The 25,773-nt window shown below is 39.1% G+C and overlaps 2 protein-coding genes across 2 annotated transcripts in view; one reads left to right on the top strand and one right to left on the bottom strand.

Annotated features, from left to right (window-relative positions):
• The window catches only part of fbxo46 (F-box protein 46), a 143,652-nt gene that overhangs the window by 103,463 nt on the left and 14,416 nt on the right, over positions 1–25,773 (bottom strand). The gene's annotated exons all lie outside the window — the stretch shown is intronic.
• Positions 3,667–25,773, top strand: part of dpf1 (double PHD fingers 1) — a gene marked incomplete at its 5' end in the record, with an annotated part of 72,063 nt that continues 49,956 nt past the window's right edge. The window contains 4 exon segments of the mRNA XM_083548934.1: positions 3,667–3,682; positions 3,685–3,749; positions 3,752–3,789; positions 25,034–25,063. Of these exon segments, the coding sequence (XP_083405060.1) occupies positions 3,667–3,682; positions 3,685–3,749; positions 3,752–3,789; positions 25,034–25,063 (149 nt within the window).

Genomic DNA, 25,773 nt, shown 5'->3' with positions numbered 1-25,773 from the left:
GGTTATGATATGTGATTATGTAATCTGTGTGTTATGTAATCTGCGCTTTAACTGGGAGAGTGTGTCTGAGACCCGAACACTGTCAGGAAGGTTATTTCAAAGTTTAGGAGCTAAATGTGAGAATGTTTTACCACCTTTAGTGGACTTTGCTATGCAAGAACTATTAGAAGTCCAGAGTTTTGAGATCTCAAAGAGCGTGACAGATTGTAGAGTGTTAGAAGACTGGCGAGATACATGGGAGCCAAACCATTTAGGGCTTTGTAAGTAATTAACAATAGTTTGTTGTCATTTGGAAACTTAACAGGTAGCCAGTGTAGGGATGAGAAGACTGGGGTTATATGGTGATATGTTCTTGACCTTGTGAGAACTTTGGCTGCTGCATTCTGAACTAACTGTAGCTTGTTTATTAATGAGTCATGAGTGCATAGATGAGCTTCTCTACATCAGCTAAAGACATGTTTCTTAGCTTAGCAAGATTTCTAAAATGGAAGTAGGCTGTTTTTGTAATATGGGCGATATGATTTTCAAAAGACAAGTTGCTGCATAAAATAACTCCCAGGTCTTTCACTGTTGAACTAGTAGTTACAAACATCCTTCTAAACACAAGTTGAATTGCAGGAGCTTCTGTGTACTGGTTTTTGGGCCGATGAGTAATAATCAGAATAACAAAATAGAAAGTTATGTGTCATCCAATCTTTTAATTCTATAACGCACTCACTTAACCGAGCCAATTGAGATATTTTGTCTGGTTTAGATGAGATATAAACCTGGGTATCATCAGCATAACAGTGGAAGCTGATCCCAAACCTTCTAATAATATTTCCCAAGAGAAGCATGTATATTGTGAAAAGCAGAGGTCCTAGAACTGAGACTTGTGGCACCCCATAATTTACTTGCATTTACCTGCAGTCCTTTATTCTTTATGTTTTCACTTGTTGTTTCCTTCAAAGGTTAACCTGAGAGTCAGCAGGTGCTGCACTAAGAATTGTTTTTTGATTGTTTTCCATTATAGTTTAGGCATCAGAGCACAAAGGGCACAACCTAGGAAGAAAGAATTGTCTAATCTTATTTGCGAGTAAAAACATCCGAATTCATGCTTGTAAAATTTGTTACAAAAAAGGGTAGTAGTACCGTATATTTAGATGATTCTCCGACTCCATCTACTGGACATCGCAATGGATTCATCTGCTGGACACCCTATTTGGTCCACCTGCCATTAAATTCTAAGCATCATGTTAAAAAACATCTGCGAAAATGCTGTAAATATGGACTATGGAGCATATTTCAGAGGCTTAAATGAACATCATGTAACATAAGTATACACTGACCAACCTGTATTTCATTTAAAGTCTCCTGTACAAACAGGAAAAAGTCATGGGTTCTAAACTGACAGGGGTACACAATGTCAGAAGGTACACCAGAACAAGGGTTCATGAAGTCAGCTAGTACTCCAGGACAAGAGTACATATGGTCAGGTGGTACACCAGAACAAGGGTACATAAAAGCAGGCGGTACACCAGGAAAGGGGTACATAAGGTCAGGCAGTCCACCAGGACAGGGGTATACCAGGTCAGATGATATACCAGGACATGGGTACATAAGATAAAGTTGTACCCCATGACAGGGGTATATAAGGTCAGGTAGTACCTCCTTAGAGGGGTACATAAGGTCAGGTAATAGACAAAAGCAAGGGTACATAATGTCAAGAAGAACACCAGGATAGGGAACACAACGTCAGGAAAGAGCAAAGGTACATAAGGCCAGTGAGTACAACATGACAGGGGTACACAACGTCAGGTGGTACACCTAGGACTAAGGTACATAAGGTCAGGTGGTACGGTACACCAGGCCAGGGGTACACAAGGTCAGGTAGTACACCAGGACAGAGGTAAAAAATTTAGCGAACCAGGATACTTCCGGGCAGATGGTACTTTTGGACAGATGGTACTCCAGGATTTAGATGGTGTGGCCTAATCTACTGTATATTTCCATCACTAGAGGTGAACATGTGGCAGTAAGTAAGTAAATAAATAAACAAACAACACATACAATGTACATTCTGAGAACCCTGGACCTCACTGTGGTCAAGTGCACAATCAAAACAGAGTAACATGCCACTGATAGAGAAAAATCATGCGGGTATATTCGGAGTGTTAATTATGACTAAGGACGGCCGTCAGTGTGAGTAAATAAAGCCTGTATTGACATCTCATGCTACTCCAGATGTCTGCTCCAGGTGGTGCCATAGAATCCAGCAAGTTACAGAAGCCTCAGTTCCCTGCATAGACATAAAGAGACCAAAACACAAACACTACACACACATATGATAACTACTGCAGGGCCACATAACACAAATATGACAGAACATACTTTAAACACACACACACACACACACACACACACACACACACACACACACACACACACACACACTGAAATTATGTTTTTACAATAACTACAAATAATTCTATCTATCTATCTATCTATCTATCTATCTATCTATCTATCTATCTATCTATCTATCTATCTATCTATCTATCTATCTATCTATCTATCTATCTATAAAAAGAATAAATAAGTAGTTTTAATACAAAGGAAAATATGTGTGGGTATAAGTGTAGGGTGTGTGTGTGTGTGTGTGTGTGTGTGTGTGTGTGTGTGTGTGTGTGTGTGTGTTCTGTGCTCCCCCAGTAGATGGGGCAGTTTGTCGGGAGCTGAGGGGGTTGGAGTTGGGGATGATTTGGTTCGTTGTGGTGAAGTATTTGTCTGGAGTGTAATTGTATTGCAGTTCTGTCTCTCCTGTGTTCAGTAAACACTGCAGGCAGAGTCTATCTATCTATCTATCTATCTATCTATCTATCTATCTATCTATCTATCTATCTATCTATCTATCTATCTATCTATCTATCTATCTATCTATCTATCTATCTATCTAGCTCACACAAACTCCCTCTCTTTTACTCTCTTACATACTTTTTCTCACTCTTTATCAATCTTTTTTCTCTTTTTCATTATCTATCTATCTATCTATCTATCTATCTATCTATCTATCTATCTATCTATCTATCTATCTATCTATCTATCTATCTATCTATGTCTCTCTCTCTCTCTCTCTCTCTCTCTCTCTCTCTCTCTCTCTCACACACACAAACTCCCTCTCTCTATCTCTCTCTTATCTTCTCTCACTTTCTTTCTCATCTATCTATCTATCTATCTATCTATCTATCTATCTATCTATCTATCTATCTATCTATCTATCTATCTATCTATCTATCTATCTATCTATCTTCATTAAAGTCTCTCTCTCTCTCTCTCTCTCTCTCTCTCTCTCTCTCTCTCTCTCTTTCTCCCTCACACACACACACACACACACACACACACACACACACACAATCTCTCTCTCTCTCTCTCTCTCTCTCTCTCTCTCTCTCTCTCTCTCTCTCTCTCTCACACACACACACACACACACCAACCTTGACCGTACAGTAATGTGTTTGCAGGCGGGTTCTGTTACACCGCGCGCTAATACATGCCGGTTGTTGTAGTATGCGCTCGCGCCAGCCTTTACGTCAGTCCTCTCTGGAAACTCCATTTCCCATGAGCCCCCGTGCGGCCTTCGTGCGGCTCCTATTGGCCGCCTGCTGCACCCGCAGCCCCAGAGAATGAATGAAATTGAAATTGCTGCTTACATTAAGAGCTTCATGTACAATACCGGGGATCTGCAGCTCGCACACATTCTATCATTCCACCAACAAAAATGGCCACAGCGGTCCAGAACCCTCCGAAATCGTAAGTCAATCTTTTTTTTCCATTCTCTTAAAAAAATAAATAAAGCAGAAAAGACTCAGTAACATTCTTAGATTAGTAATAAATAAATAATTATTATTATAAAAAAAAGTAAAGCCGGGTATTTTTTTTACACCCATTAAAATAGCATGAAGGAATTCACGGCACGAGCCGCGCGTTATTCTGAGGATGCGCACCGGCGATGTTGCGCTTCTGCGGTGCCAATGCGCGCATTTAAGGGGGATATGGAGGAATGTTCAAGTGAGATATTACGTGACCCAGAGGCACTGTGTGTGTAAAAGTGTGTATGTGTGTGTGTGTGTGTGTGTGTGTGTGTGTGTGAGTGTGTGTGTGTGTGTGTGTGTGTGTGTGTGATTATAAATGTGTGTATGCGTGTCTGAGTCAATCATGGACGTGAACTTGAGGGAGGATCAGCCGAGTCTCAGCATCCCAGAACTGAAATTATAAATCCGGTCCTTATGGTTATTAATATTTGGTTGAGAAAAAAAAAGGCTGAATCCCAAAGAAAATTTTTATAGGCGAAAAATAAGGATAATATTGAAGTAGAGAGCGCGCGCACAAGAGATGGAAAGAGAGAGAGAGAGAGAGAGAGAGAGAGAGCGAGAGAGAGAGAGAGAGAGAGAGAGAGAGAGAGAAAGAGAGAGAAGAAAGAAAGCATGCACATGTGTTATTTCCGTTTTAGTCCTGAAAGCGCAGGAGCTTTGGAGCATCAGTTCACATCACATTCCGTCAAGTTTCCATCTCTGATCCTTTGTGCAGAGAGAACGAGAAAAAGAGAGCTGGAAAGATGGAGAGAAGGAGAGAGAAAGAGTGTCATTCTTTTCATTCAGCCTGCACGCTTGTGTGAGATCTTTCTATCTGTCCAGAGACTGAAGAATTCTGTGAAGAATAAAAAAAATAAGACTTTTCCATATCCGTAAGGTTCGCTGATACACCTGATTGGAACATCCATATGAGTTATTCCCACTTTCCAGTAAGTTCCACACATCTCAGAAGGCTTTTTAGTAGATTTTGGGATGATAGATGTTCCATTGGGGTTTGAAGACAGGACTCGGTGATGCACTTGTCACTTGACACTTGTCTTCATAGAGCTCGTTTTTGTGTTCGGAGATACCGTCCTGCTGTAACTGCTTTGGATCTCCAGTTCGAGTGAAGGGAAAATTGTGTATGTGGGTTCTTCTGAGTCTGATTCTAATTCTGATGAAGGTCAGGTGGTCGGAAATGTTTGATTTGTAAAGTTCATGTCCTAGGATAAACAATGGTAGTACCTCAGCATGAAGATGCTTCGGTGTGTTGTATATTTTTGAAGCACTTTTCCATAGGAGCAAAAGTACTGGGACAAAACCTGGGATCCTGCTCCAGCTGGTACTGGGATTCCACTATGTTGTTAACACTCATGTACTTTTGATATGATCCAGGCTCTAAAAAAATCCTTTCTCGTCACCTTTTTTGTTGTTGGAATGGAAACCTTAACGGTGCACCATCTGCACCTCGCTCAATGTGTACAGTGTTTTGGTTGACGATGACCAGGGCACTCACGTGCTTCTTCCTCATACGTTCTCCACAAAGTTGGACACCACAATTGTCCAGAATGTCTTTGGAGAACCAAGAACTTAGAAGCCCAAAATTGCTTCAGCATCACAATGTTCCTTTGCACAAAATCGCCTCTATTAAGACATTTTCAATGCATTTAGATCGGGCTCAACATCGACTCAGCCCCAAACGTCCTCACCTGACCTTGGTACCTGATTCAACTGACACTCTTATCACTGAATAAACACTAATCCTGTCAGCCATGCTCTAAAATCGAGTGGAAAGCTTTCCCAGAAGAGCGAAGCTTATTATAAGAGCAAGGGGCGAGACTACATCTGGGAAGATGTCCAGACCAAAATCTAGATTCAACCTGCTTATGAACTCTAGGTTACTATAAGATCTATAACTTTAGGCTTTATAAATGATCATCTCCCTGTTTATTTACTGGAAATGCAGACTATTTATTTTAAATAAGAAACCGATGAAGGCTTGTCTTAATGAAGGTTGGATGTTGAAGCCCAAGTTTCACCAAGCCACCACTAGTGGGCGCGTGAGCAAGTCCCATAACTTTCCTTGCTCCAGGGGGTGCTGTATCGTGGCTGACTCTCGCATGCTTGTTTAAAATCAGCCATTGGGTGATCGGGTCAAAAAAAATTGCCCTTCCTTTCTTGAAAAGGGTCCAGTTAGTATAATAGATCTGGTTGTTTCCAAAGAACGAGATGAACTGGCTCCTGAGTGGATGTCCGATGATGCGTTAACACGCGTCTCCCCAAAAAATTGGCAGCATTTCATAGGGACTTTGCACTCGATTGCTGTCCTTTATCTGTTTCCTTCTTTGTTGTAGCAGTATATTTTCCTAAAGGGTCCTGGCTTCCGTTATACCCCCCGACTCACATCATTTTATCTGAAGCAGTTGACTCTGAGAGTTCTTCTGCCTTTGCATCAGTGATTTGATAAATAGGATTTCTATATTCTGCAACTCCGTGAAAGGGCATCAAGTGCTCTCCCGCCTGCGTCTCTAGCCCTTTACACGTCCTTTTCATCTATCCCTTCCCCCTCCCTTCCCTTATTTGTTTGCGTAACCTCATCTGGAGATGCTGATGGGCCGTCCAATCCATCAGTCGTTTTCATTTCCAGTCTGATATTCTTTGTCTTCAGAACGAAGCGAGATAGAAAGAAAGTGCGGGGGGATGTATTTTTAGCTCGATGACCTATTTCTCTAAAGCTACCTACCTAACTGGCTGTCATTCATTGCGCCGGTGTTAAAGGTACCTCGTGGAGAACCTTCCTCGTCAGTAGGCCACACACGCTAGCGACTCGAGTTCCTCGACGGCTGCGGATGTGTTGCTGATCATTTATGATTCTCGTAAAAAGGATCATGTAAAGGGTACGGGGGCACAACATTCACTGGATGCTAAGGTACAGAGGAAGGGGAGAAACGTCCTGTTGGAATTCATGGTGGTCCAGTGGAACTCGGTGGGTATTTTTGAAACCTGGTCCAACCAAATCGAAAATCTAATATTAATCAATAGCTACGTAGTGATTTGTTAGAGATGCATCACATATCACAAGGGTGAGAATAATGGTTCCTAGGTTTAGAGGAAAGGTAGTAGCTAAGTGCTTAAGACATTGGACTTTGGATCTGAAAGGTCATTATTTCAAATCTCAACCACTCCAAGCTGCCACTTCAGGGCCCCTGAGCAAGGCCCCAAACCCCATAGCTGCGTGTGCCAAATGTAAATGTAAATAATGTATGGGAAGCGATTCCGCTTCCATACACAAACCTTTCTGTAATTTTGCATTATTTGGATTTTGACTGGACAATGTCTCCTCCAGCAGCAAAAACATGTAGAAGTATAAAAAATAATCCAGCATTTACTACACGTCACCAATCAGCAAATCGGGCTGGAAATGATCAGCACAAATGGAGATCAAATCTGTTTAATCACTGGAGTGCCTCTAATAGATAATAGATGATGCACCTACACTCTGGTCTAGAAAGAAATCAGCCTCAGCCTAATACCAATGCCCAATATTTCTATTTAAAGCGTCTAAAAGAATCCACGGTAAGACATTTGTTTAAAAAATCTAAACCAAAAAGATGCACGTGCAAACGTGTAAAACATAATGATCCTGTTCGTTCAGCCGCAGCCTCAAAACAATATGCTCCTTATTAAGCACTTGCACGGCATATTTTCACTATCATGGTAAACTGATCGTGTGTGTTTCAGCGAGGTATGGTGTGTGTACGTGTATTAGTCTGAATCAGAGCTGTACAGCAATGCAGAGCACCGTGTGCAGGTCCATTCGAAGATTTATGGCTTCTCCACTTTGGCTGTTATTAGGTGGATGGACCCTCTCCCCAGGCCTTCATTATTAAAGTGCCGAAGGAAGAAATATTCATCTCGCCTCCGACGAAGCAGTCCCACCGGCCATTTTCACGGGGGATCAGTAAGCATGGCCTTCTAAAAGAGGCCAGAAATGGCTGGGGAAAGACTGAGATTTGCCAGAATGAAACAAAGACATGAAGAAAGCGGCCTGAATGCCGGCCTGAGGAGCAAAGCGACATGAAGGCTGATGGGACACGCTAATACTCAAGATATGGTATAGTAGTATATAAGTATTGTAGTATAGTTCTCAAACTTTGCCTCATTTTGAAGTGTCAATGTTGCATTAAGCAATTTATTGGTGCTGTTAAGTATTTTTATTCTGGAAATTTCCTGGACCACACTTTGAGAAACAGGGTATAGCAGACAATGAATATAATTACAGTATAACCTCATTGTGTGATGACAGCTATAATGGTTGTTAAACCCATTTGTACTCCGTCCACATTTCCACTCGTTCAACAAGCCACCATGAAGACAATTGTTTGATCAGGCACATTAATTCTGCTCTGGCTGGTAAGCAAGGACAAAGGTTTGTAGACATCTGAGGATAAGATTATGATGTGATTTTTGAAAATCCCATTCAACATATAGTCCCCATTTATTGTTCACTCTTCACTCTTCTGAGAAGATGTTCCACTACATTTTGGAGTGTTTTTGTCGTGTTTTGTTCTCTCAGCCACTACTGTGTTGGTAAAATCAGGTGGGTGAGGTGAGGAGCCCCGGGTGCCATCAGCATTCCAATTTATTTCAAAGTTATTCAATAGGGTGGAGGTCAAAGCTCTATAGCAGGCCATTTAAGATCTTCCACTCCAACTAATGTAAACCATATCTTCATGGAGCTGGCATTTGTGCACAGGAGCATTGTTTTGCTGAAGCAGTTTAGCATTCAGCATTCAGAGGTACATTCTGTGAAATTGTGTGTAACGGTTTGGGAAACTACCACATATGGCTGGAAAAGTCAGGTGTCCCAATATTTTTGTATATAAAAAGTAAGTACACCCCTCACATTTCAGCTACTATTTTAGTGTAATATTCTTAAGGGACAATACTATAGAAATTAAACCTGGATATATTGTAGAGGAGTCAATGTCCTCTAAACATAACTCAACATACAGCCATTACTGGCTCAAAAACTGGCAACAAAAGTGAGTACACCCTCAGTGAACATGTCAAAACTGTGTCCAAAGTGTCAATATGTTGTGTGAGCACCATTGTTAAGTATCACTGCCTTAATCCTCCTGGGTATGGAATTCACCAGAGCTGCACAGGTTGTTGCTGGGATCCTCTTCCACTCTTCCATAATGACATAACAGAGCTGCTGGATGTTAGACACATGGCGCTTCTCCACCTTCCGCTTGAGGATCCCCACAGGTGCTTAATAGAGTTCTGGTCTGGAGACATACTTGGCCACTCCATTAACTTCCCCTTTAGCTACCTCAGCAAGGCAGTTGTCATCTTGGCGGTGTGTTTTGGGACGTTAATCATGTTGGAAAATCATCAGTTTCTGAAAGGAGGGCATCATGTTCTGCTTCAGAATGTCACAGTACATGTTTAAACCATTTCCCTCAATGAACCGCAGCACCAGCAGCACTCCTGCAGCCCCAGAACATGATGCCACCACCACCATGCTTGTCTGTAGACAAGACACAATTTTCTTGGTGCTCCTCACCAGGGTGTCGCCACACATGCTCGACACCATCTAAGCCAAACAAGTTTATCTTAGTCTCATCAGACCACAGGACTTGTTTCCAGTAATTCATGCTCTTGGACGGGTTGTCTTCAGTAAACTGTTTGCAGGGTTTCTTGTGAGCCAGCTTCAGAAGAGGCTCCTTCTGGGACGATGGCCTGCAAACCGATTTGTTGCAGTGTGTGGCGTATGGTGTGAGCACTAACAAGCAGATCTTCCAATTCTGCAGCCTCTAAAGCAATGCTGGCAGCACTCATGCGTTAGTTTTTTTAAACCATCTTCTGCACCTGACACACAGCACAAGGATCAACTTCTTTGATGGACCCTTGCGAGGTCTGTTCTGAGTGGAACCCAGCTTGGAAAACCTCTGTATGACCCCAGCCACTGTAGTGTAACTCAGTTTCACAGTGTAACCGATCTTCTTACAGCCTCGGCCATCTTTGTGGAGATTCTCAAATCCTTAGTGAGTCTTTACCATGAGGTCCATGTTGAACATCCAGTGGTCAGTATGAGAGAATTGTTCTCAAAGCAGCAAATTTTAACTGCTCTAAAACAAGATACACAAATTTATATGGTCCTGTCAAGCAGACAAAAACATAAACATGACGAATAGGACTTGTGGCTTTGCATGGTAACATTGACAAACAGCTGTATTCACTTAGGGTATACTCACTTTTGTTGCTGTATGTTTATTACTCTTCTAATACCTAGTATTGTCCCTTAAGAAGATATACTAAAATGGGAGCAGAAATGTGAGGGGTGTACTTACTTTTGTGAGATATTGTTTATTTAAAAAATATGTAAAACCAGCGTATAGAATCCAATTGGTAATAATAAAAAGAAAATACAATTAAATTAATAAGTGAAATATGTGAACAGGGTTTGTAATTGTTCTCGATTGATTTTGATTTGAAACGCAGGATGTTCTGACAGCTGGTGTCTAATCACAAACTCAAAATCACACTTAGCTAGTGAGGTTTTAGCACATTTAGGCAGACCGACTGTTTTCTACCACCGTATTTGTTAAACTGGCTTCGTATACCGCATGATTTTTTCCAAAATCACTGATGTGTTGCAAGTGTCAAAGTATATGGACATTAGCATATTGAGACGCCTGACATTTCCAAATGTGGTTCTTCCCCAAACTGTTACCACAAAGTTGGAGGTTTACAGTTGTACATGACGTCTTTGGATGAAACTTGTCCTTTATTCCAATAAGAAAACACAAACCTGTTCCACCATGACTCGAAGTGTGCGCAAAAAAGCCACAGGAAAATACGCTTTCCTTTGGTTGGCGTGGAAGATCTTGAATGGCCTGCTATAGAGCTCTGAACTCAACCCTATTGAACACCTTTGGGATGCTTCTTTTTCACGCTGACTGCACCCCATGCCTCTTCAACCTCCAGTATCTGAAAGTATCAGACCAGTATCTATTTGTCACGTCCCACCATCATGAAGATTGTGGACCTTTAAAGAAGTAAATGCCGACCCCGCAAACATCCGTACCATCCAGAGTTGTACCAGTACCAATTGGATCCCACTTCATGTGTGGAGTTTTGAGATTGGACCTACTTGAGTGTTTAAAGGCTCTGGCATGGAGAAGCTTGTATTGGATCTGTGATGATCGCAAATGTTGAGCTATTTTATGAGTTGCTCAGTAGCTCCTAGTTTAACCATAATGACATAAGACTGTAGAAAGAACATCACTCATAATCACATACTCCAGTGCTCATGTTAGTTCTCACTCTCCAGTGTTCTGTATTGTTGAAAGATTTATGATCACACTCTTGATGTCACCCAAATGAGGATGGGTTCCCTTTTGAGTCTGGTTCCTCTCAAGGTTCCTTCCTCATAACATCTAAGAGAGTTTTTCCTTTCCACAGTCGCCACGGCTGCTCATCAGGGATAAATACACACCATTTACCTTAACTCTTAAATTCTGTAAAGCTGCTTTCAGACAATGTCTGTTTTTAAAAGCGCTAAAGAAATAAACTTGACTTGACTTGACTTGGCTTGATCTGACTTCACACACCCCCATGTGGCTGAATGAGCACAAACCTCTACAAACTCACTCCAAAATCAGTGTGTGTGGAACATCTTCCCAGAAGAGTGGAGTGTCCACAAACTTTTGGCAATAATGTGTAATTCAGTCCTGTGTTGTCTGTTCTGTTGCCTGTCAGTCTGACGTGCCGTAGCCAATCAACAATGAGCATTTGATGTTCAATAATCTTCCACCCCCTTTTCTTTCTCAAGTCGATATTCACGCATATTCACGTTTTTGCACGTTCAGCCTGCTGTAGCGTAGAGAACAAAATCTCAAAGTTTTAGCACCCTGATGTATAATCAACGGTTATAGTGTTCCAGAGTCTATACATGATTAATGCAGCAATATTTTTTTACATTTATTTCTCCCAAAGATTCGACATAAACACAATTCTTTATGAAAAGAAAACAAATAAAAGGTGATAACTGAACAGTTTCGGGTCCATTAATACGGTACTATCACGGTATACGCACGTGTTTTTGTTTTGATGGTTTTTTTTGCATATCGGCTTTAAAACGTGCAGGCATTCTGATCGCCGTCTAAAAACAACCGGCCGCCATTATTATTATTTTTTTTAATGAAAATTTTATAGCGCAATTAACAAACGACGTCGTCACGAAGCGGCTTTAAGGAAATCGTGCCGCAGATCGATGTTCTTAATGAGAAAGCCGGAGGCGAAAAACCTTTTTTCAGGAATACAAATTCCGCAATTCCTGTACGCAAGTGCACGAGTGTACATTGTGTTATGTTGTGTTGTGTACACGTTTGCTTTTTTAATATAGTCTACACTGATGATATGATAGCGACTGAAGAAGACTTGGATAGAAGAATTGAAGGATGGAAGCTCTATGCACTGTGTGTGTGTGTGTGTGTGTGTGTGTGTGTGTGTGTGTGTGTGTGTGTGTGTGTGTGTGTGTGTGTGTGTGTGCATGCTTTAATATCTTAGTGGGGACAAAAAGGCTTCCGAAATACTATACACAGCACTATAGACAGTATTATATTAATATGAAATCCATAGAGGTGCGCTCACTGCATTGAAAGAAAAAAAAAGAGAGAGAAATGGAAAAGAAATGAAATGAGCTGATTTGGCTGGGGATCCAATGAGAGGGAGGGGTAGAGGTGATGGGCGAAGAATAGAGGGAGTGTATGAGAATTGCAAAGGGCAGTCTCCAGTTATAGATGGGGGATGGGGGTGCAGTGTGCCCTTCTGACTGCTAGCAGTGTTATAGAAAAGCTCAGGAGGCCATCAGCATTTACTAAAACCGCAGCTAGACTGAACACACTCACTCGGGGTTGCCATCGCCGGCTGCGGATTTTAGTGAACGGGCGGTTTTAATCCGTTCAGGTTTTACAGTCGAGCGGTAAAATTCGTACTCGAATGCCGAACCTCTTTATAGAACGAAACATTAAATATTTAAATGCATATTGAGTGGTGAGTGCCACAGACTGTATGAAGTTTTTTTGCACTCTTCAAGTGAAAATCTGGAAAATAAGGAGTTTACAAGGACAGTGAAGTGCAGCTACAGTGTTAATATCCTTCTACTGGCTCGAAATGACCCAGCACATCATTGTTCTTCCTCGCAAACTGCTTCTCGTGCAACGTCGCATTAGGGAAAAGCGCTATATGAAAGCATGCTATTCTACATACATGAAATCACACAGGTGCATATCTACATCAGTAGATTTCTAGTTTTATAATAATGTTTCTACTCTTATTGCAAATTCTACTTCTGTACAGTTGTATTCCTTTTTATTTTTTACGCCATTTTATGTTTAAACCATTTTACTGCATGGTTATGTAGGTAACAAATCAAACTGACAATGGAAGAGTAGTCCTGTATGCCATTCTTCCAACCACCCCCCCCCATCACCACCACCACCACCGACACCCCACCGACCCACCCAAGGCAATGTGAACTATAGTGCAGAAAAACGTAGCAGAAAATAATCAGGAGATTTCCCAAAGCAGGTGAAATACATGAAGTGTTTGTGTTTAAAACATATAAAGTAAATCAGTATTAGCTAGGGGTGTAACGGTACACAAAATTCATGGTTCGGTCCGTACCTCAGTTTTTAAGATAAGATATATCTTTATTCGTCCCACAGTGGGGAAAATTCTGTGTTACAGCAGCAAAGAAAAAGAAATGTGCAAATATATATAACAAAAAGTAGAAACATAATACAGTATATACAACACAATGTATAAATACAAAAGAAGAAAAAAAGACCACGAATAGAAAACACTATCAAACATATGTTTTAAATTATTATTGCACATTTATTGCATAAAAAATGTTATTGCACAGGTAAACACAATAACAGTGTGTATTTTGGTGACTGGTTCACTGGGAGCAGCTCTGATTGTAAAGTCAAATAGCAGCAGGGAGAAAAGACTGCATCTCTCCTTCAGACACTTAGGATGTAACAGTGTGTCACGGAAGGAGCTGCTCAACGATGAAACTCTACCATACAGGGGGTGAAAGTCGTTCTCCAGCAATGATGATAGTTAAGCTACCATCCTTCTTTCTCCCACCTCCTGTACAGTGTCCAGGGGAATCCCCAGGACTGAGCTGGCCTTCCCGATCAACTTGTCTAGCCTCTTCCTGTCTGCAGTAGAGATGCTGCTGCACCACAATAGAATATGGCTGAGGCCACCACAGAGTCAAAAAAGGTCTTCAGTAGCTTTCCCTGCACTCCAAAAGACCTTAGTCTCCTCAGCAGAAAGAATCTGCTCTGTCCTTTCTTAAAAATTGCCTCAGTATTATCTGTCCAGTCCAGTTTGCTGTTCAGATGAACACCCAGGTATTTGTAAGAGTCCACTCTCACAATGTCCTTCCCCTGAATGTTCATTAGTAATAGATTATTTGGTTTTCCCAGCGTTTATCTGGAGGCAGCTTTGTTGGCACCAGTCACACAAAGTTCTGGATCAGCCCTCTGTACTCCCTGTCATCATTATCTGTGATCAGACCGACAATGGCAGGGTCATCAGAGAACTTCTGCAGGTGACAGGTTGCTGAGCTGAACATGAAGTCTACAGTGTAGACAGTGAAGAAGAACGGGGCTAGAACTGTTCCCTGAGGGGCTCCAGTGTTGCAGACAACCATGCCAGACACACATGTTGTGGTCGATCTGTGAGGTAGTCAAATATCCAGTTAGACAGATGATGGTCCACTCCCATGTACACCATCTTATCCCTCAGGAGCGTAGGTTGGATGCTGTTAAAAGCACTAGAGCAGTCAAAAAACATGACTCTTACTGTGGTCCCAGCCTTTTCCAGCCTGATTTAGGAGGAAGATGATAGCGTCTTCCAGTCCAATGCCAGGTTGGTAGGCAAACTGAAGTGGATCCATTGATAGACTCCCCAGAGGTCAGAGATGAGTAAGCACCAGTCTTTCCAATTTCAAGTTATGGTTCGGGTCAATTTTGGTTACAGTCAGTGGGAAGAAATGCAAAACATGAAATTGTTTTTCGTTTCTTATTAACATTGCAATGTAAACTGTAACATTGCAACATTAAACATTATTTTCACATTTTGAAAGAAAATTTTCTCCTGATCTGGAACTTGAAACAGTAGATTTGAGTGATTGTGTCCCAAACTGGAGTCCAAAATGTAGGAATAATGTCACTACCAAAACTCACATATCTAAAATAATGAAGAAAAATAGAGAGAAAACAGGAGACATCAACCCTTTTAACAAAGAAATTACACAGTAGTTAAATGAAAGTCTCAAACTGGAGTAAAAATAAAGTAGAGACGCAGAAATGTGGAATGATGAGGTCTCTAAAATAAAAAAAATAAAAAATAAAAAAGAATATATATATATATATATATATATATATATATATATATATATATATATATATATATATATATATATATATATATTCAATTCGATATATATATATATATATATATATATATATATATATTTATATATAGTTTTTATAGAAGGCGGGAAATAGTTAATCTACCAATAACTGCAGTCACGTCAAAATTAAGATATTTATTAAATCAAGATTGATCGAAATATGAAAATAGTTGATTTTTAAAAATCATTTATAAATATAGAAAATATCTTATAAAATCTCCACATTTTTTTCATCCAAATCTTGCTGAGTCAGTATTTTATATATATATTTATATATATACTGCATCAAATCAGGTAATAATGAAAGTAATTTGATCAGGTTGGACCTATCACATTGTTTTGAAACAATAATAGTTATTTTATAGCATTTTAAATATATCGTATTTGGATTCGATTTCAATTCGATTCGATTGGAATTCTATTCAAAGAAAAGCCTGAATTTCATTCCAGTGCATTTACATGTATGCATTTGGCGGATCCACATCCAACAGCAGAGATGCAGATAAGCACAACACATGGAGTGTATCAGTGTTGAATAGTCATAATGCGTAAATTCTACATGAAAATCTACAAGTTTCACATAGTAACAAATTCCATAACACAAAATCAGGTATCTCATATATTATGTTGTACTTTAATATATCATGAATTGATGATTTACATTGTTTGTAATCTATCGTACCAGTGTAGATTTATTCATTGCTAGAGACTCAAAGCTCTTTTGTGCGTCGCTCTGGACATCTGCCAAATGGCGCAAATGCAAATGTAAATGTAAATATTTGTCTCAAGCAACCAATAGAACTACAAATATGTTCATAAATGTTTACATATATAATGTACATATATATATGTATGTATGTATGTATGTATGTATGTATGTATGTATGTATATGTATGTATATATGTATATATATATATGTATGTATATGTATGTATGTATGTATGTATGTATGTATGTATGTATGTATGTATGTTCATATTTGGCCATATATTAGATTTCCGTATTGGTTTTATATTTATTTTTTTATTTATGTTTTAAATAAAAAGGGTCAAACAGAAATAGGCACTGCATGAAAAAGAGCATTTGACGGTCCTAATAATAACAAAACAGTGACACTGCGCTCAAAGTGCGAGGCGGAGACTAAACAAACTTGCAGTCCGCCGGAACTATGTTCTACATGTAAAAAGAATTGCATTCTTTTCGGTATAAAGGTTCGGTATAAATATGTGCACCGTTATGCTACTAGAGTCAGCATATACAGTACAGACCAAAAGTTTGGACACACCTTCTCATTCAAAGAGTTTTCTTTATTTTCATGACTATGAAAATTGTAAATTCACTCTGAAGGCATCAAAACTATGAATTAACACATGTGGAATTATATATGGAATTATATACATAACAAAAAAGTGTGAAACAACTGAAAAATGTCATATTCTAGGTTCTTCAAAGTAGCCACCATTTGCTTTGATTACTGCTTTGCACACTCTTGGCATTCTCTTGATAAGCTTCAAGAGGTAGTCACCTGAAATGGTCTTCCAACAGTCTTGAAGGAGTTCCCCGAGAGATGCTTGGCACTTGTTGGCCCTTTTGCCTTCACTCTGCGGTCCAGCTCACCCCTAAACCCTCTCGATTGGGTTCAGGTCCGGTGACTGTGGAGGCCAGGTCATCTGGTGCAGCACCCCATCACTCTCCTTCTTGGTCAAATAGCCCTTGATGCCTTCAGTGTGACTCTACAATTTTCATAGTCATGAAAATAAAGAAAACTCTTTGAATGAGAAGGTGTGTCCAAACTTTTGGTCTGTACTGTATTTGTTTGTATTACTGTTTAGTACTGTATATTTCTCACGTATTGTTCTTCCGAAAACATGGCGGTGGGTGGAATGACACTAAATTCCCCCCAGAAACTAATGTGATTGACGCACCACATACACAGGGTTGCCTGAATATGCTCCAAATCCCCTAATAGGTTACTGGTGATAAATATATGAATGACAAATTAAAAGAAATGAATATAACAACATGAGCACTGAAAATACCATTGCAGCAGAAACGTGATGAACACGGGAAGTCCTGGAAGTGTATTATTATTATTATTATTATTATTATTATTATTATCATTATTATTATTATTATTATTATTTAATTATTATTATTATCATCTGTAAAAGTCATTTTCAGTTTTGTATGATCTCTTTTTTGTTCTGCCTGTACAGTATGTCTCACCATAACTCCATTTAAGCAGATATTTCGATCACATTATGGCCATTTTTATGAATAATTATATCCCGGTCTTATTGTTTACTGATATATATCTCATAGCTGTTTTTATTTATTTATTTGTATTTTTTTATTGTCCTTTTGCGATCAGCGCTGTTCATCAGAGTGAAGAATTGTCTCTTCCGGTGATTCATCACCTCTAGAGGGAGCCCTCGAATTCTATTAGGAAGAGAAAAAAAAACCACACAAAAAACATGTTAATTGAGACTAATTGCGAGTGAGGTGTTTGGCGTTAGACAGTTTATTAGAGTCTTGTATCATTGTTCATCTTCTGCTGCACTTTCACCTGTCCTCTTCAATAGCAGAGATGTATTTAAGTTGATGAGACTAGTAGTGTGGGCATCTTTCTTTCTCTGTGTGTCTCTCAGTGTGTATGTGTGTGTGGTGTGTAGACGGTCCAGGCCTTGTAAGACCTTAGTTTTGATGCTCCTAAATATTTGACCACCAACTTCTGATTTTAGCCAAACACCACCCCTCATTTTGCTTTGTGTTGAATTTTTCAGAACCTCCCTTTGTTTATTCTTGTTTTGTCCTGACATGTGGGGCTTAGTAATATTTGTGTACATTGATCGGAAGTTCGCATTCATATGTGAGATGACGATCAGGCTGAATAATAATAATAATATAGTTAATTGTATGTTGTACTGTTGAAGGTCTAGGATTTAAACTTTAATAGTGTATAGTAGCCTTGCTGTCTTTTTCCTCCAGATTCCAAGTTTTCTTCTCACACCTAAAAAAAAAAAAGCTAGCATATAAATTGCCTATTACTAATGCTGTAATCAAGTGCTGATGGTATCATGATCCAGAAGAAGTCTATCCAGGGTGTAAGGGGAATATACATCGAAAAATGAATCGCCTTTCCATAACCTCGCCTTTAAATACACTGCCGCTAATTTTAGAACCGAGTCTGTATATTTAACACACTAGCGTTTTCCCAACCGGATCATTTACAGCAATTCATATGCAGATCACTTCATACATATACCCTGAATGTAAGATTATGAGATTGGGTTAAAGGTTACGCCAAAGATTGCTGAAGATTTTTCCAATAATGCATTTAAAGGTGTGTGTGTTTTTTTTTTTTTTTTCCATTCAGCAAATCAGCCCCGCCTCGCTTTCCCAGCAGCCTTAAAATGTTCAGAGTGATCCGATTTAAGGAATCATATCTGCTATCATTGCGCTTTATAGGGTGAGGGAACCGAATTCGTGAGGTAAATTACCTCAGACGTATGAATACGTATTCTGTAGATATGTCCTGCTTCTGTTTCGAGCTACCCTGGCCTATTTTACCCTGGCTTTTCCATTAGGCTGTTCTCCATCATCCCCTGGAAAAGAGCTTTCAAGGGCGCACGGGTATGGTGTAATGTAATGAGATTGTGCGGAGAAGCATCCAAACCGAGAGCGGCCATTTTCTACAGCTGTCAAAGTATTATTGAGAGCCGACTTGTGCCGATTGCGCTCTGAGTGCTGGAATGGAGGAGGGCAGGAGCGATGGGGTTTCGATTCAGATTGGGATGGGGGAGAAGAGCGAGCGGCTTAGGGAGGAGCTTTAGCACTCCATTTTTTGGGGGGGGTTTTGGCATGTGGATGTGTGCTTTCAACTTGCACATCACATAGTCGCGAAAAAGGCTTTTGTGTTTCGTGTGCGATAAGGGCTGAAAGATAAGACCGGAAGCTTGCTATCCATAATCAAAACACTTCATTTACACATCGATCAGCAGCGACGACCGGTTTCGAACGCTTTTGATGTTTCGCAGACTTTTCATTTTCGTTCATGTGCCGTAGATGTCCTTCGGTGAAACTGCTGTTGTTTTATGTTTTCTGAAGGCGAGACACTAGAAATGACCGTTTCGGAAATAAATCGCATTTAGAACATGAAATAAAGTAACATAAAAACCCCAAATTCAACAGAATCATTGAAATCTAGGGTGCATCAAATGATCTGAAAGGCAGCACTGTTCATGGAAACCGTCATCACTGAAAAGCTTTTTTCCTATGCACTCTTACACTTTATTTACATTACTGCTCTGTCATATACTCTGTATATTGTGATTTATTTATTCTGTATTGTCTTGTATAGTCTGTATTGTCTCGTATAGTCTGTATTGTCTTGTATTGTCTGTCTACAGTTCAATGTATATTATTTATGTCTGTGTTTTTGCGAGTCAGCAAAAGCTGGAACCAAATTCCTTGGCCAATAAACCTAATTCTGATTCTGCATCTGAATAAAACTGAGGCCAATGCGATTAGCATCTCGATGCATAGTCAATGATGCAATACATGGAAGATCAATACTACCTGTATTCTATGTGACTCTTGAAACATGCCTCGGTCTTCGTAGTGTCGCGATACGTCATATTCACGTAGCAGCAGCGGTGCTGAGCGAACGCACTCGAGAAACGGTGTAGCGACGAGAAATCGAATTTTTAAATCAAATTTTTTTTTTTTACAGATGCAACTATGTAAAAAATATCGATCACAGCGTTAACTTTCGGTGAATCTTACAATCCGTTACAATGTATACATTATGTTATCCTGGGCACATATTGACATTTTCCTTTATATACCATCATATTTGTAAAACTATTTTATTTAAATCTGCATTTCCATATTCAGAACCAAAAGTACAATGTATGGACGAATGCTTGTTGACATCTGACCATAAGATTGGTATATACTTTAAAAAAAAAATACCATTTTATATTTACTTCCATTTGCTATTATAATATTCTCCACTTTTCTGGGAAGATGTTCCACTGGATAGTAAAGTCAGATAGTGATGGAAGGTAAGGAGGCTGCAGTCAGCGTTCTCTAATAGGGTCAAGATCAGAGCTTTATAGCAGGAGATCTTCCACTCCAACCCATGGAAAACATACCTTCATGAAGCTGGCGTTTCGGGCCTCCCGATTCCATAGACATCCTATACAATTGTGTGCCTCCAAATTTATGGTAACAGTTTGAAGAAGTAGACACATGACTGGATAAAATCCAATTATGTCCCAATTCTTTGGTCCATATGGTTTATCAGTTTCCAGATGGCATTTCAATAAAGCACTTTCTTGATTTAAAGAAAGAAACAAGGAAATTATATTCCAAATTTACTGTTCTTAAAAAAAAAATTCAGTGTAAAATTAAATCAAATTAAATCCAAATTAAATACTAAACTTTAGTTTTTAATATTAAGTATGCAAATTCACAGATATTTAAATTTCCTTATACAAAGCATCATTTACATATCAAAAATTAAAATTTTTTATTTTGTCAGCTGGCAAAGATCTCTGGTGATTCTTATTGTTCTACATTTTCAACCCATTTCCAAAAAAGGTAGCATGCTGTGTAAAATTTAAATAAAAACAGAATGCAGTGCCTTGCAAATTTTATAAATCTATATTTGATTTACAGTAGAACTTATCAAATGTATTTTTCATTTAAAAAGATTTGAAGCATCATAAAATGAAAAATGCAACAAAGAAGACCCAGAACTTTAGAGTAGATAGAATCCTGTATCAGACACAAATCGGACAACATTCCTCTCTGAAAACACTACTACAACTGGCCTCCTCAGTTCCAAGGCGTATACAGACTGTTGTTAAAAGAAAAGATGCTAGTCATTGGGGAAACATGGCCCTGTCCCAATATTATTAAGAAGTGTTGTGGCCATCAAATTCAAAATTCCCTTAAAATGGAATATTTCCTCATTTGATATGTTTTCCTTTTTTTTGTAAAAAAAAAAAAAAAGGGGGATGATTTTTTCAATCAAATCATTCTGTTTTTATTTACATTTTAGACAGTCACAACCCTTTTTGAACTGGGGTTGTACATTATGGCATTTGGCAGACACCTTCTCATCCACAGCGACTCACAAAAGTGCTTTGACATCTCAATCAATAAATCCATTTTAATGCTGGTTTATTATGACACAGACTAAGACTACAATCAGTCTGAGACTCTGTTGGGGAAAAAAGTTGTTAGAAAGTAAGTTTTGTAAATGAAAGAAATGCTAATTTAGGTACAGCTTGAAGAGTTATGCCATTCGACGTCATTTAAAGACTGCTAAAGACTCGGATAGATGGAAATGGAAGTTCATTCCACCACCTATATGGACATGGAAGTTCATTCCACCACCTAAGTGCTAGAACAGAGGAAAGTCTTTAAGCATGTCTTCCTAGTACCATGAGACATGTTGGGAGCAGTGGTGCAGTGGTAGAGGATGGATGGAGCGTAGTGCATTGCCGGGTAAGATAAGGTTGAGAAATGCTGGCCTGTTTTGGGATTTGTAGCAGGAGGTTGTGTGGGGGAACCTAGGAATGTTAAAATCAAATTATGAGGCTACATTCTGTATCAGAGTTCAAATGTCTTTCAGAAGCGACATTACAGTTACAGTAGTCCAGTCCTTAGAGGACGAGGTTGTGCGCACTGACCGAAGGTTGCTCATAGAGATCACAAGATCTTGACATGGGGATAAATCATGTGAGATAAACAGCAGTTCAATTTGCCAGGATTAAGGTTCAGTTGATGAGCTGCCATCCACAATAAGATATCTGCCATCCCGAGATCCGAGTGGAAGCAAGAATGTCTATTGAGTATCAACTCAGGGGGTATAAAATGTTTAAAAAATTGACCATATTTACCGAATACTTTGGTTACTGGAGTGTGTCTCATACTGTAACACTTCTGAGAACTGGTATTAGTCCAGCTCTTGGGCATTGGGGTGTCTGTGTGTGTGAGTCTAATTGCCTCCTGTCAGTTGGTGGACACTCAGTCTTGCGCCACTCATATCAGTGTCGTCTCGTTTCACAGCTCTCTGCATAAACAGTTTTCTGCCTCACTTACATGTCACTTTAGATAAAAGCGTCTGCCTTATGAATAAATATAAACCCATCAAATATACTGTAATATCCATGAAGCCATATTTAGATATTTGATCGTGTAAAAGTTAGAATGTGCCAGAATGCGAAACTCACATACCCTTTCATGCTCTCACACAAAATATGCAGTATATTAAAAGGTGGAAACCAAAAATTATCATTTTTATATTATTACAACAACATCCATTTTTGGGTTCCTTGATCCAGGTATGAAAAACACTAGTGGGAGTACTGTTACATGGAAAATAATCCATGTTACCGAGTTACAGCTACCATCTAGAGTACTATCTAACGTTCTACAGAACATCCTGAGGCGTGTTATTCCTCTTCCACTATAATTTGAGAGTGAACGACGGCAGTTATACAACATATTAATACATTTGTTATAATGTGTAATTGTTATATACGTCACCAATTTTTTTGGTGAAGGATTTTCCCTTTTTACTCAACTAGAGAAAGAAGAGCGGTTGGTGAGTGAATCTTCTTATAGCTGCTATAAACTATGCAATAATAGGAACTTGCACACTTTCACTCTCCAGTGATGGTTCATTCATTTGTTTTGTTTTTTTATTCGCAAGTAAAAAACAAAATGTGAATTATGATGCCATCATTCCTTTATTAACTTAATATTGAAAAAATAGAACATAAAATGCAATTGTTTCTGAGCATAATTGTTCTTATCTTATAACCCATATTTTATTTACAGTAGAACATTTCAAATCTTTAAACTAGGAAATGTTCTACAATAAATAAAATATGGGTTTTATAAAAATATAAAACTGCATGGCTTCGTAGTAGAAAAGTCTGAGTGATGAACTAACCTGCCTGCATCATGAAGTGAAAAATACAACAAAGAACACCCAGGACTGTTGAGAAGCTAGAATCCTACAGTATATCAGACACGAATGGGACAACATTCCTCTCCCAAAACAATTTTTATTAGGAATAAATATCCACTGTGGGGCCACTTGAGGCAGTTGATAAATAACATGATACAAGAGCAGCATATTCAAAGATCTGAGAGATGTTGTGCAGTGTGGAGGTTGTCCTGCAATGTAACGACATGCATTCGAAAGAGGACATTTGTCGGACTCTTATTTCTTGTAACTCTCTTGTTGTTTTTGATAAGCACATAGTGATCCATATAAACTTTTTGCAGTGAAGCCAGAATTTTGGATGAAGCCCCTATTGGATGGTGTTCTGATGGTGATCTTATATCACTGTTATTCAAGAGTCCCACAAACCCAGATACCTCAAAGTCAAAATGTAAGATGGCAAGATACTAAAAATGGGGTGTATTTTATTTGAATATTGTACATTTTAAAAACAAAACAAAAAACAATGAACGCGGAAATTTCTGGTATAGTGTTAGGGAATAAACTCTTCATGATGTTATAAGTTTGATGGAATGAGGAAGAAGCCTAGAGAGGAAACAGACAAAACCCCCCCCAAAAAATCCCATCCTCAGAGCACCACTAAATGTCCATCCATTACATTTCATCGTTGTGAATGTTTGCAGAGATAAACACTAAAATGCAACCTGTTTGGTAAAAAAAAAAAATGCAGATTATTTTAACAGCCTTACAATATACTGTATACGGTGTACAACTAGTGTCTGATGTTCTGTTCAAGAAAACAAAAATCAACACCTTCTGACCAATCAGATTCGAGAATTTAACACCACAGTGGTGGTCTGCTTGGACATTGACAAGCTTTTCTCAAGCACCAAAGCAGACAGAAAAAAAACGGCCTGATTTTTTTTCCCACTGATCTGGAAGCAAATTTGCTAAAGCAATTTCCCAAGTCTAAATAGTTGTGATTAGAAATCCTGATTTCATTACAGAACTAAATAGTTGCGATGATTATTTTCGCCAATATCACTCAGTCCTCGCATATTGGCATGCTTTTAAACTGTGTAGGGGGGGGACCACCAAAAAAACGTTGAGCCATCATTTTAAATACTCTCTCTAGCAGTTAACTCTATATTGCTTTTAGCAAACTGGACCCCAGATAGTAGTTTAAACTTGTTATGGGTTTTTTCCCCCTGTATTGCTACAGCAGTGAAATAAAAACTAAATCACAAGGTTTAATACCACTGGTCAACTGTTTTTAAAAAAAACAGCACACGCAGGCATTAACACACTCTAAGTCCCTGTTTTAGGATCTACACTCTGAGTATACAAATACTATATATTAGACAATTAGGACATACAGGACACATTATCTTTTCTCTGTGTGTCTTAAAAAAAAGCTAAAAACTCTGGCTAATTTGTTCAGGGCTTCAGTTCGATTTTGCTCCCCGTTCCCTTTATTACCTGCGTTCTCACTCTTTTGTGTACAAGGACAAATCCATTAGCAAAAATGTGACATTAAAGTCGTCAGGCATTTTCTTATAGAATTCATTCGAACGCTGCGACTAACGTTTTTCAACGCACCATAATTAGGGAGTTGTATACGTTCGTGCTGAACGTTTTGACTTCTTGAATCGCAGCACAAAGGATTTTTTTTCCCTTCTCATTTTCTCATCATGTTTTCTCTCTGATTTTCTTCGCAGGCAGCCGAGTGGAGCAGTCATAAAGAACAGGTACGCTTATTACACTTGCACGCGCACATCCTAGCTCATGACACTGCTACGCAGTCGAGGTTGCAAAGTAAGGTTCACTTTGCTACGTGCATGATAGGTACTTCCACAGGTGTGGACAAATCATCGATTTATTAGTTTGTCTACTGTGCACGTAAAAACCCTGGTGTAATGTCAGGTTTGGTTGGGAATTTAATCGACTTAGGGTTGCTAGCATAACGTATCAACATATGGAATGCTAATAATCTTGAGTTTGGCACATTAGCAAACATACAGTAGCAATTATCAGATAGCACATCGTAGGTATTCCTGACAAAAAGTCTGTGGCTAATGGCTAGTCAGTAAAGTCAGGTACTGATGTAGGTGAGGTGAGGAGGCCGGTGGTTCCAGTTCCAATTTATCCCAAAAGTTTTCAATAGGGTTGCGGACTACAGCAGGTCAATCAAGATTCACTTCAACCCATGTCATCCATATCTTCATAGAGGTTTGGATTTAATAGGGAAATTTTCAAGCCACCAGATCCAAATACATCCTGAACAACTGTACCTCCAACAGATTGGGACAAAACCCACATATGGTTGGGAAAAACTTCCCAATACTTTTGTCTATATAAAGTATATTTAGATCCTCAGTGAACTAGCGGCAGAAAAGAAGTGTCTGAGACAACATTGGAAAGGAAACCAGTCTCTGAAGGCAACCTATACTCTTCAGAA

The sequence above is a fragment of the Silurus aristotelis genome (genome assembly GCF_946808225.1).
Source record: "Silurus aristotelis genome assembly, chromosome: 8".
NCBI classification, from domain to species: Eukaryota; Metazoa; Chordata; class Actinopteri; order Siluriformes; family Siluridae; genus Silurus; species Silurus aristotelis.
This window is presented reverse-complemented; position numbering and strand designations above follow the sequence as displayed.